The sequence below is a fragment of the Pan paniscus genome, chromosome 4, assembly GCF_029289425.2.
Source record: "Pan paniscus chromosome 4, NHGRI_mPanPan1-v2.0_pri, whole genome shotgun sequence".
In the NCBI taxonomy this organism is placed as follows: Eukaryota; Metazoa; Chordata; class Mammalia; order Primates; family Hominidae; genus Pan; species Pan paniscus.
The window spans coordinates 60,898,664-60,911,614 of NC_073253.2; the positions used below are offsets into that span (position 1 = coordinate 60,898,664).

At 39.0% G+C, this 12,951-nt stretch overlaps 1 protein-coding gene across 1 annotated transcript in view; it reads right to left on the bottom strand.

Moving 5' to 3' along the window:
* Window positions 1-12,951, bottom strand: part of ITGA2 (integrin subunit alpha 2) — a 109,057-nt gene that overhangs the window by 55,632 nt on the left and 40,474 nt on the right. The window contains exon 3 of the mRNA XM_003827351.8: window positions 208-317. Coding sequence (XP_003827399.4) covers window positions 208-317 — 110 coding nt within the window. The remainder of the gene's footprint in view (window positions 1-207; window positions 318-12,951) is intronic.

Consider the following 12,951-nt stretch of genomic DNA (forward strand, 5'->3'; position numbering starts at 1 on the left):
GAGATAGCACATTTTCCACGCATCTTGTTAAGTCAAGTCTCCAAACTCTTTTGGAAATTTGGATATGATTGTGCCCCATATTACTAAAGACATAAGGGCAAAAAAAGCTGTCTGTATTTCTTTAAGACAGAACAATGATTGTTTTGATGTTATTTTTCAGTTGAGTCTAAGACAAATCACATGCCTTGCAAGTAAATTTAAACTTACTTTGCAAATTTAGTTTTTCACATGTGGCAGTGGATAGGTCAACAGGACATTTATACACATCTCCCATTCGGTTCTCAGGAAAGCCACTCCAGGGTGAACCAACCAGTAACCTAGAAACACATTTTTTTTATTAGACACAAAGTGTTAAGTATAGTTTCTTAAAGATAAACCTGATCACAAACAGTGAAAAACACATTTAAATTTCAATGTGAACAGTTTATATTTGTTCAGCTATGATTTGACCTGCTGCCTTTCTGCTTAGCTGATAAAGAGCTTTGATCAATGTCTGTAACACTGCTGCATTGCCACACACCCTAGAAAGTCTCTCTAAAACAATGCTGTCCAATAGAAATATAATGCAAGCTACGAATATTAGCCACATATATAATTTCAAATTTTCTAGTAGCCAGCTACATTAAGAACATAAAAAGCAACAGGTGAAATTAATTTTAAAAATATATTTTATTTAACTCAATATATCCAAACTAGCATGCAATCAAAACTAGCATGCAATATCAAAATTAGTAATGAGATATTTGACATTCATTTTTCCTAAGTCTTTGAACTTCAATGTAGATTTTACACTTAGAGCACATCTCAATATGGAAAAGTAGCATTTCAAGTGCTCAGTAGTCACATGTGGCTCGTGGCTACGTATTGTTCAGCACAGCTCTAAAGAATGAAACCAAATTTAAACCAAGAACAACAACTAGCCTTTGCTGAGTGCTTTCTATGCCCTAAGCATTTTCATATGTTGACTCATTTAGAGAGCAGATATCTTATCTTAGTGGCTTTATGCTAACTGTCTTTATAAGAGGATACTTAGCCAAAATACAGAACAAATACGTTACAAGCTATCTTTATGTGTAACAAAGTGCATATATCTAGAATACAGGATGAGATTGGTGTTTACGTCCTTCCTTCGGTTAGTTTCATTTCCTTCAGAACTTCACCTAGAGAATATGGGTTTTCTTGGAGAAGCACTCACCTGACACTTAGAACCACAGAAGATTGCACAGAAAGAGCCCAGGTATCAGTTTGATCTTTAGAAACTGCAGCAGGTTACTCAGCAGCATTCAATTAATATGGAAGCATATTTGCTTCCATTTTTTTTCATGTCAATATTGGGAAGGGTTAAAATATCAAAGAAACTAAAATTCTTTCATGAGCCTTCTGTATATATATTTTATAATGATCATTTAAACAATATATGCCCCATGTTGAGGTACGGTAGATACAAAAGGATTAAAGCAGACTGCTGTCTTCTAAATCTAGTAAAACTAGATATATGTGACAAGTAAAATAAAAATCCAAATGACCTGGAATATATGATCTAGTTTACCAGTAGAAAAAACATTAAAATGGTCCAAGGTTACAAAAATGGACACCAAAGGATGAAGGTTTTAACCTGAAGTATTAGCAGACAGAATAGCATGAACAATCAGGGAAAAAGGAAAATGCAGATTATTTTGAAAGTTAATAGTTCAGTAATAAGTTCTCTCCTCATTCATCTTATAAAATTATTCTCAAACTAATATAGAACACTCTAGCACACTTTAATTCAGTCAGCTTTAACGTTAGAGTTGAAAGATTTTTTCTTCCTATGAGCTAATAATTTACCATAATTTACCTTTTAAAATATTACCATAGTTAGGTTTATAATAATACCAGGCAGATAGGTTAAGGCTTTTGAAAAAGATAGAAATCTGAATGTTGGATGTTAGTAAGTCCCAATAGCCACTTTAATGAAGGGAGGGAACCAGTGCAGAATTGGAATGCGTGTTTGAGCATATCTGATGTCTTTCAAATTCACGATAGCTCAGAAGAAATTAGGAATCTTATAGAGTCGGTACCAAGAAAATTGTCTTCCAGAGCCTTGATTTTCTCCATCTGTACAGGTCTTCATTTCATAGTAGTATTACACAGCATTAACTCTGATTTTTGCATGCTGGACATATCTTAAAGTGTAAGAAGGAAAGAATCTGACTCTTTCTTCTCTAACCCTGGCTTTTTCTATGCGTCTTCCTGAAATCACATTTCAGTCATATCGAATTTAGCTTCTCCTTCAAATTAGAGTCTCTGTTGCTTCTAAACCTTCATACATGCTGTTTCTTGCCTGGCAATGTCTACTCATTAGTTAGATCTCCTGTTTGACACCACTTCCTCTAGGAAGTCCCCCGGCTCTTTTAACTCTAGGTAACCCTAAGTACCTACATAGCCTCTGACCTTTCCACATCCCATTAAAAAAAATCATATTGCCCCATAGCTGCCTTCCTACTGACTAAATCCCTCACTAGAGAGGAAAGGTACACGAGGGCTAGGAATTCTGTGCCTGTAGCAATGAATAACCACTTGTTGAACAAATGAGTTAAAAAAAACAACAACAAATGAACAAGCAAATGAATGGATGATTCTATGCTATCATTTAAAAAAGAGTTTCCTGGTTAAGGAAAAGTTAAGCAGAAAATCCTTACTTTTTTTTTTTTTTTTTTTTTTTTTTTTTTTTTTTTTTGAGATGGAGTCTCACTCTGTTGCCTAGGCTAGAGTGCAGTGGCACCATCTTGGTTCACTGCAACCTCCACCTCCCAGGTTTAAGCGACTCTCCTCAGCCTCCCAAGTAGCTAAGACTATAGGCCCGCACCACCACACCTGGCTAATTTTTGTATTTTTAGTAGGGGATTTTGCCATGTTTGCCAGGCTGGTCTCAACCTCCTAACGTCAGGTGATTCGCCCGCCTCCACCTCCCAAAGAAAATCCTTACTTCTGTTCTTCTGGGGAGCATGTATTTTTGCTTGTTTGGTCCAAGTAAATGTAAAAAAAACAAATCAACCAACTTGAGAGGGAAGCATTATACATTCTGTTACCATTGTGTTATTGTGTCATCTGTTCCTTTCTCAGCCTCTGCGTATCTACTACGCACCAAACTGGCATTTTTTTTCTCAAACAAAAGCTTACTATGGAGTAAATGTAGAGAACAAAATAGCACCTTATAGCAAGGAACTATCATAGGAAGTGTGGCTCTGGCCCTTGGCATTCATTAATTAATTCCTATTAATTATAGTAAATTTTACAACATCTGGTACTATGTGTAAGCCTTTCCAAAGATTATCTAATTTCATCTGCAGAAGAAGCCAGAAATTATTATTATTATTTTTGAGATGGTCTCGTCTTTTGTCACTCAGGCTGGAGTGCAGTGGCATGATCTTGGCCCACTGTAACCTCCACTTCCTGGGTTCAAGTAATTCTCCTGCCTCAGCCTCCTGAATAGCTGGGATTATAGACATGTACCACTATGCCCAGCTATCTTTTGCACTTTTTTAATAGAGATGGCATTTCATCATGTTGGCCAGGCTGGTCTGGAACTCCTGACTTCAAGTGATCCACCCTCCTTGGCCTCCTAAAACACTGGGATTACAGGTGTGAGCCACTGTGCCTGGCCACCGGGGATGATCTTATCCCCATTTTACACTTCATTTTACAGATGGAATCACTGAGACACAGATTGATGAGTGACTTGCTCATGTTCCCACGGCTAGTGAAAACCAAGTGCGGAAGCCCAGGTTCTTAACCCTTAGGCTAGTGTCCTTCCTCTTAGCTGCAGGAAGTCCTGGCAGAGGGCCCAGATTGGGAAAATGATCTTAGCAGATGAGGTGGGTTCTAGAACTAGCATGGATTAGAAACCAGACACAGGGAGTCAGGCCACACTTATGTGAAGGGGTGTGTGGCTGTGTGATATATGAAGGGGCTGCAGACTGGACACCAAGCACAGCTGTCCGGGGAGGGTACATCCATACTGTGGGGCCTAGGCTACACTGTTCTCAATGGCAGGTAGGAACAAGGCATGTTCAGACAACACCAAATACAAACTCAATGACAGGTAGGAACAGGGTACGTTCAGACAATACCAAACGCAAATACCAAATTCAGGTGATTCTATTATGCACATTTCCAACCATCCTCACCACAGCCCAAGAGAGGCTTGCTGAGAAACAACAGAGAAGTGTGTCTGATCTAAAATTTAACTGTTTTTTTTTTTTTTTTTTTTTTTTTTTTTTTATCAGAGCCTCTGGTAGCAAAGCTGCAACAACTAGCCATTTTCTTCCTGAGAAGACTGTTTGGTTTTTTTCTCTCAACTAAGCACTCCCTGGACACTCTCCCTGTCACCTCCTACCACCTTTTCTAAGAATTCAGGATTTGATAACCTTGCAGCGCAGGAGGGGTCATAACATCATGACCACCACTGTGAAAACTGCAGCTCTTCTAATTTAATCAGAAAGAAGAGAAAAGTAAGCATCTGTGCAGTTGTGTGGCACTTAACAAGAAGGATGTGGAAGCACTTGAAATTCCCTGAAAGATACATGCAAATACATCTCTGACAGTATTATGCTATCTTAAACTCTTAACACAAGGCAATAGAAAATAGTGGAAAACCAGACCACTTTGGTAACTCTTGAAGAACAAGGGTTTCCTCATCATATATGACTCATTTCTTAAATATTGTGAACCACATTAATAAGTAGGCTACAGGTCATGTTGGTGACTACAGAGAAGTCACTGACCTTTGCTTACCTCCTTTATTAGAAACATTTCCAGCAGACTCTCCTCCTCATTCACACCCTAAGGCCTCGGTGAAATCCTAGTTCCTGACAACTCACCCTCATAAGAAGAGGCTATGACATCACCAAGAGGCTATTCCAAGAAAATTGTGGCATTCTTAAATTAATCAGACAGGAAGATGAGGGAGGCTGTTATATTTCTCTATGAAATTTTACGTGCAGGAAGAGACACACCAAGAGAAACTGTTACCAAGGTGGGAAATTGGATATGTTGGTGAGTATACCTGTTGAAGTATGGCGAAACCTCTTTGAAGTAATGGATTTAATTTAATCCCAACCAGACAAAAGAGTTGCATGAACAGGCATGTGTGCTGATTCTCAAAACAAAACAAAATCCCAAGATATAAACTTTTCTTTTCCTCCAGTGAAACTGGGAATTCTTCCAAGACTACTTTAAATAACACTTACTGTTCAATTATCTTGTGGGAAAATAGTGATTATGTAGACTTTCAAAACACAGTCAATTTGCCTACCTCCAGTGGAATTCAAAATACTTTGTTTAGTTAGCAAGCAGTATTTATGGTGGTGTAGGTAGGACAGTTTTAAACCCACAATCTAGGGGCTGTTATAAATATCTTCCTTTGGTCTGTGAGTCTGTAAATTCTCCAAGTGTTTTCTTCAATACTAGAGATTTTACCAGAGATTACTGACAGAAATGTACTTAAAATAGTAGGGCAAAACATTTTGTTTTATTCAATTTTATAACAAATGTTTATTGGGCTCTTGGGGACTGAAATGGTACACAACCCCAGGGGACACCATTCCTTGAATGGTGTGTCCAGGCCTTGTGCAGTATACAATCTGTGAGTCTATACGTGGTGGCCAGACCTATTATGTACCAGACCTCATTCTAGGTACTGAGGATATACTAGTGAATAAATCAGTAAAAAAGTTTCTAGCCTGAGGAGCTTACATTCTAGTGGGAGAAAATAGACAGTAAATGTAATAAGTAAGTAAAACATATGGTGGTAGTGATCAGTGCTTTGGGAGAAAAATAAGCAGGCTGGAGTTAGGAGTGTGGGGTGGAGAGCAGTATAATCTTTATCGGAATGGTCAGGGAAGGCCTCACTGAGAAGGTAATATTTAAGTAAAAACTTGAAGAAGGTTAAAGAGTAAACCTTAAGACTCTAGTGGCAGAATAGTCCAGGCTGCGGGAACAGCAAATGCAAAAGCCCTGTGGCTGGAACAGAATGAGTGAGGGGGATAGAGGAAGGAGATGGTAGTCCTACTGGTAATGATAGATCATGTAGTGACTTGTACGTAATGATTAATAGAAGGCCTCAGCTTTCCAACTGAGGGAAATGAGAATGCCATTGGAGGGTTTTGAGTACAGCATGATGTGATCTGACATATTGTAGAAGAATTTTGAAGGCCACACTGTTGGGAATGATTGTATTGAAGCACAGGTGAGTCATGTAAAGTACTTAGAAGACAACTGCAATCATCCAGGCAACAGATGATGGAGTGCTCATACAGGGCTGGCAGAAGGGAAAGTGGTAAGAGGTGGTCTTGTTTTAGATAGAGTGTGATGGTAGGGGCAGCAGGACTTCTTGAGGAGTTGGTCTTTCAATGAATGAATGAATGAATGAATGAATGAATACGAGTCAAAGACAGCCTAAAGGTGTTTGGCTGAGAAGCTAAAAGAAACTAGTCACTACCATCAGATTAAAGGGGATGCTGTCAGTAGAGCAAGATTTTGCGATAGGGGGAGCTCAAGAGTTCACTGTGAGATATTTTAAGTTTGAGAGGTCTATGAGCCATCCAAGGGGATATTTTACTTTGGATTAGAAACTTATTGTATCTACATGCACGTAAAAATTTTCCAAGTCTATAGTATATAAATATAAATATTGTTTCTTATATTGTTTAGTTCCAGGCCACGGACAACACAAGGTGCTTGGTGAGCTCTAAATGGTACCTGCTTTCTGCTGGTAAACATAAAATGAATTTGTGATGGAAAGAATTCACCCGTGAAGGCTGCCCGTCTCTGGGAAGAAGGAAGACAGGTAAAAAGAGTCATTTCATTTTTTAGGTTTTATTTGGAAATACTGCTATTATAAATTTAATAGTTAAATTCTTTGGCATATATTGAAAGGCAATTTTAGTATTTAGGCCTCATTATGCTGCCTCAGACTTCTTAGGCTTCCACATTGTCTCCTCAGTTAGCGGGATGGCTAGATCCTCAGCATCTTTCCGTTTCACGATAAAGAGTCCACTGACTTCACTATTGCTAAAACATCTTAAGCTTACTGTTCTGTCTCATAAAAATTCCAGAAATTGGCTTTGGCACTAGAAGAAATATAATCAATAAAAACTAATTATGTTACTTCTTCTCATCCAACATGCAGTTTTCTTGAGTTTAAAATCAAAAGCTAAAATACTAACCCTAAAGCCTTGTGATGATACAAATTCCTGTTCTTGGCTATTGGAGGGAGAGAGGGGGATAATTTTAAGACCATCACATTTTGCAAATCAAAGCTCATGAGCTAGTACCTTTCAACTAGGTGCTTTGGCAGATGGTTGTTTCATCAATGATAAAAACTGGAATAGCAACATTTGTAAACTGCTTTATAGCTCATAAAGCATTTTTTATGTGCATTATCTCCTTTGATCCTTATAAACACTCTGTGAGGTCAAGTGTATAACTACTTATGTTTTCATTTAAAGAAACTGACTTTAAGGGTCTAAGTGAAAGCAAAACCTATATATCTGCACCCCTCCCCTTTTGTTCAAAATTGCTGGTTCTTTTTACCATATTAAGTTCCCTTAGAACTCTTCTAGAGAAGCACTGTTTGCTTTCCCATCATATGGGGCATAGCAAGTTAATAAATAGTTGCCACTTGTGCCACTTAGCATTCCCCAGATCCTTCTTTAGGTGGAGTTAGATGGATGTAAATGTCTTAGACAACTAGATACTAGGAAGGTGTGTGTGTAAGTCCCAGTCACCTTTGTAAATGAACTTTATTCCAGAAACAGATATTCACACATTATCACAGAGGAAAGCTTAAAATTATAAGACTTGTTGGTGAGGCATGGAGGATTTTTATAGATCATTAAAGCACAGCAGACATTCTGGAGCAACATATCTCTCCCACGTGCGAGTCACAAACAATGGGTGTGTATGTATTCATGTGTTTGTAGGTGCACACACAAACTTGTATCCAGAGTGAAGGAACGAAGAAGCAAATCAGGAGATATTTAAAGTGTCCTTCCTACTACAGATTTTTTTTTTTTTTTTGAGTTGGAGTCTCACTGTTGCCCCGGCTGGAGTGCAGTGACGTGATCTTGGCTCACTGCAACCTTCGCCTCTTGGGGGGTTGTCATTGTTGATATGAGACATGCCACTTTGGATACCTGTATTAATAGTGTTGAGGATGGCTTAATTGTACAGCAATAGCATAATAACTATTTATAAAATTTTTAACAGTAAGTATTTAAAGTTAAAATAAAAGCGTAAGAATATATTACAGTTGGATTTCTAATGTCTTTACAGAATCAAACACTGGACTAAGTTATGAGTAAAAAATAAAATTGAATGGAAGAAGAAAAGGAATATTTATGTTATGAATTTAAAATAAAAGGAGGGCCAGGCTTGGTGGCTCACGCCTGTAATCCCAGCACTTTGGGAGGCTGAGATGGGATCACTTGAGGCTGGGAGTTCGAGACCAGCCTGGCCAACACGGTGAAACCTCGTGTCTACTAAAAATATAAAAAATTAGCCAGGCATGGTGGCGGGTGCCTGTAGTTTCAGCTACTTGGGAGGCTGAGGGAGGAGAATGGCATGAACCCAGGAGGTGGAGTTTGCAGTGAGCTGAGATTGCCCTACTGCACTCCAGCCTGGGCAAAAGAGTGAGACTCCGTCTCAAAAAAAAAAAAAAAAAAAAAAAATTAGCCTAGTATGGTGGCACATGCCTATAATTCCAGCTATTCAGGAGGCTGAGGCATGAGAATCACTTGAACCCAGGAGGCAGAGGTTGCAGTGAGCCAAAACTGAGCCACTGCATTCCAGCCTGGGTGACAGACTGAGACTCTGTCTCAAATAAATAAATAAATTAATTAATTAAATTAAATAAGATATAAGCAAACTCTGTGAATAAATGAAGTTGGCCTGTTAAATGGCACTGCCAGGACAACCTAAGGCAAGAGACTTTTATCTCTGAAAGAGATATAAAGGATGATAATTGGCTAATATTTAAAAGGTTATATCATAAAAGACAAAGACATGATTATTTTGGAAAGAGGATTGGAATAGAATAGCATTCTTGGCCAAGAAGAAGAAATGGACTGAAGCTAATCCAATATGCATGGAAGCTCATCCATGACAGATGAGAATTGGTTGAGGGGATAGGAGAGGTAGGGAGGACCCAGTTTTTTTTTTGAGATGGAATCTCCCTCTGTTGCCAAGGCTAGACTGCAGTGGTATGATCTCAGCTCACTGCAACATCTGCCTCCCAGGTTCAAGTGATTCTCCTGCCTCAGCCTCCCAAGGAGCTGGGATTACAGGTGCCTGCCACCACGCCCTGCTAATTTTTTATGGTTTTGGTAGAGACGGGGTTTCACCATGTTGGCCAGACTGGTCTCGAACTCCTGACCTCAAGTGATCCGCCCAACTTGGCCTCCCAAAGTGCTGGAATTACAGGCATGAGCCACCGAGCCCAGCCCTGAAGTGCTTTACTTTTATTCTCACACAAGGTGCTCATAACATTCCAGTTTGATAAGGATGGCATACTTTCTGCTCCAGAGAAGTTGCGTGACTTTCCCAAAGTCACCCAGGGAGTGGTGGGGAAGCTGAGGATAAAACCCTTGTGCTCCGGCTCCTGAGTATATTCATACAAGAAATTCCTGTCTATGATAGGATGAAAAGATGGATGGTAACTATCATCTTTGCCCAGGAAACACTTGATGGTAAAGCCAATGATGCTATAAATTCTCTAACAGAATTTTCCATTCAAGATTCTGAAAGTTTCTCTTACTTCATAAAGTTTATGTTAAAATAAAATTTAAATATTATTTATAAATGCCAACTACATCCTGTCACTCTCCTTCTTGGATACTTACAAAAATATGTACATTTGGAACATTTTGTCTCATTTTGCGTTAGCTTCCCCTATCTTTATTAATTATCAGCTCTGTAATCTTAGGTTAATTACTTAACCTTTCTGAGTCACACTCCTCTCATTTGTAAAGGGGGTAATAATTTTGCAAAGCTCCTAGAGTAATTATGGGTATTACATGTTTGGCAAGGAAAGAGTACTCAATAAATACCAGGTGGTGTTATTATCAAAGTATCATGTGACATAATCTTTGATGTCTGTTATAGAATTAAACTTTTTTTTATTTAAAGTTCTCTTATAGGCACATCTGTGGATGACAATGTTATATTTATAACACATGTAGAGCTTTATTAAAATTTTTCTCAATTAAAAAGTTAAAACTATAAGCTCATATATAGGTGGATTTTTTTATTTTTATTTTTTGCTATGACACTTGTTCTTTCTATTTCTCCTCTCTCTTTAAGGAAAAAGAATGCACTAGTCCTTGTTAGAATGAAAGACATTTCTACAACTGGACATACCCTAATTCCCAGTCAGTCCTCATCACACAGAGAGATTGCAGTTCTCTCTGGTTTTTGAGTCACAGAATGAGCTCAGATTGTTCTTGCAACAGGCCTTCAGATTAGACAAACAGAAAGAGTGCATATCACCACAAACTCCAGGAAATGATTTTAAACATATCTCAATCCTTTGTAGATTGTTTGTGGTAAGAATTGCATCATCCACATTGGAACATCCTGTGTGTGAAGTGAGGGCTCTGAAGCGGGATGGCCCTCCGCCTACACCGAAAAGAGAACAGACCACAGCCTTACTTACAGCCAGAGGGCTGCCCAGGTACTCTGCTTGGGAGGTCAGCTTGCTTTAAAATTATCCCACTCATTTGAGACTGTTAAAAAGGCTCCAGAATTATCAAAGCCATGTCACCACTGTTTCTAGAGTTGAAGTTCATAGTGCAATGAAAGTCTCATAAATGAAACTAGCAAAAGAGTTAAGATTATTTTGTTAAAATCTGGTAGATCCTGATGTAAATATGCCCATAAATTCTTAGAAAACATGGCACACTTGACAGAGCTAAAATTGTACTTTAAAAATAACAGAGTGTGATTCAAGAATACTCAGACTAGAGCCTTCAGTGAGTTGTCTGAGGGAAAGGAGTGAAGTCAGGACTTAGATAGAAAGATTATAAAGAAAGTCAAAGTAAGCAGAGGAAAAAGGTACCAAAATGACAGCTTCAGAATAAGCAGTAAGGGAATAAAGAAAACAAAGTTGTGTGTGTGTGCATGTATTACATGATAAATCCATGGAAAAAGAACTCGCAATTTGCTAAAGGAATAATTCATGGTCATACCACTTTCTGTGTCCAAAACTAACTTGATTAGTATCAGAAGGAAAGTCAATGTTTAAACAGTCCTTCCCACATCTGCTACTTCCATAATGCCTATGCAACTGTCATAAATTAAGAGTAGAGAAGGGCACAGGGCCCACTGTCAAAACAAACAGGCAATTCTGGGTTCCAAGTTTCATATAATTTTCCTTGAGCCTGAGAGTCGTGAAGACTGCTTGTCCTAACATGGCCCACTCTAGCACTGTAATGGGATAACCCATTCACCTGGATCCCGGCCACAGCCCTGCCCTCTGTGGCAAGGTACCTTGGCAGGGCTGGGCAAATGACAGAGGTCATGAGAAAACCTTGTCTCTCTAATGACCCAGGCCTTGGGAAAAGAAAATGAGCTCTTAAGTTATTATAGCTAGTGACACTGAAAGAAAACAAACACCATTAACTGCAAGGGGTTTACATTGAGTGATGTCTTCTATATTATTCATAGTTGCCTATTCTGCATATAAATCTTCCTCACTGACTCTATTTTACACTCCTTAAGGCCAACAACTATGTTTTGCATTTTTTGCACCTCATGTAGTTTAGAAAATCATGCCCATGGTTTTGCCTCTCTTGTTTCTTTGCTTCATAAGACCAGATCAACAAAAGGACCCAGACAGACTTGCTTGGCCAACTTTTGTTCTCTGTCCTTCCTGCTTCTGAATTCCATATGGTTCAGCCCTTCAGGTCAGACAGGTGCTGTCTCTTCCTCTTGCATGGTGGGGTATGCTTGTATCATCTAGTGGTTAGGCCTTGAGCCTAATCTCAGTCCTACACCTTGCCAGAAAGCTCTATACTGGAGTTCAAAGCCCTGGCCCAGCCAATAATAGAGTGGTGCCTTGCTTCCCAGACCTATTGTCCTGTGTTTATACATCATTCAGGGATGTCATGAGAAGGTCCAGGCAGGATTTAGAAATGTCCAGGGTCCCTGGTCTTACCAGCACTAGGATCTCACTATAAACTGCAAATATACTTGTCTTTCAACAATGTCTTGGATACTTAGAGGTAATCCTGGACAGAGAAAGGAGATATGGCTGCCTCTCATGTTCCCAGAACTCTGCCTGGTGGGATCCTCTCAACTCTGTGTCCCTTTTCGTCTTGTTCAACTTCCAACCAGCAGCATGGCCAGTGGTTGAGCCCCTTACAATCCTTGAAAGGCTTATCACCTTCAATAATGTCTATTACTGATGGTGGCTCTTAGATTTACTCTGTCCAGGAAAGCTGTTACTTAAAAGAATTGCTTCAAACTCGGTGCCAGATGTCCTCAGCTAGGCCATGTCTATGAACTAGAACAGTGGAGTTCATCTGAAGCTCCCTTTCAGCTCATATATCTTAAGTCAGTCTACTATAGCTCACTTTGTATAGCACTTGGGATGAATCATTTAGAATTGGGACTTCCATTTAGTCATTTAACAAATAATTATTGATCCTTTACTCAGTGCCAGATATCACTCTGGGTGCGGAGAATGCAGCAGTCAACAAAACAGTGTCCCTGAACTCAGAGACAGTGGCAGGAGACAGATAATGAGCATATAAACAAGTATAGATCATTTAAGATAGTACTAATCATTAGAAAATAAATCCACCTGTAAGGTTGGAGTGACTCAGAGAGCAGTCGAGTGCTATATAGATAGGGTTGCTCTGAAAGGTCTATGAGGAAGAAACATTTGAGCTGAGACTGAAAGATGAAAACCAT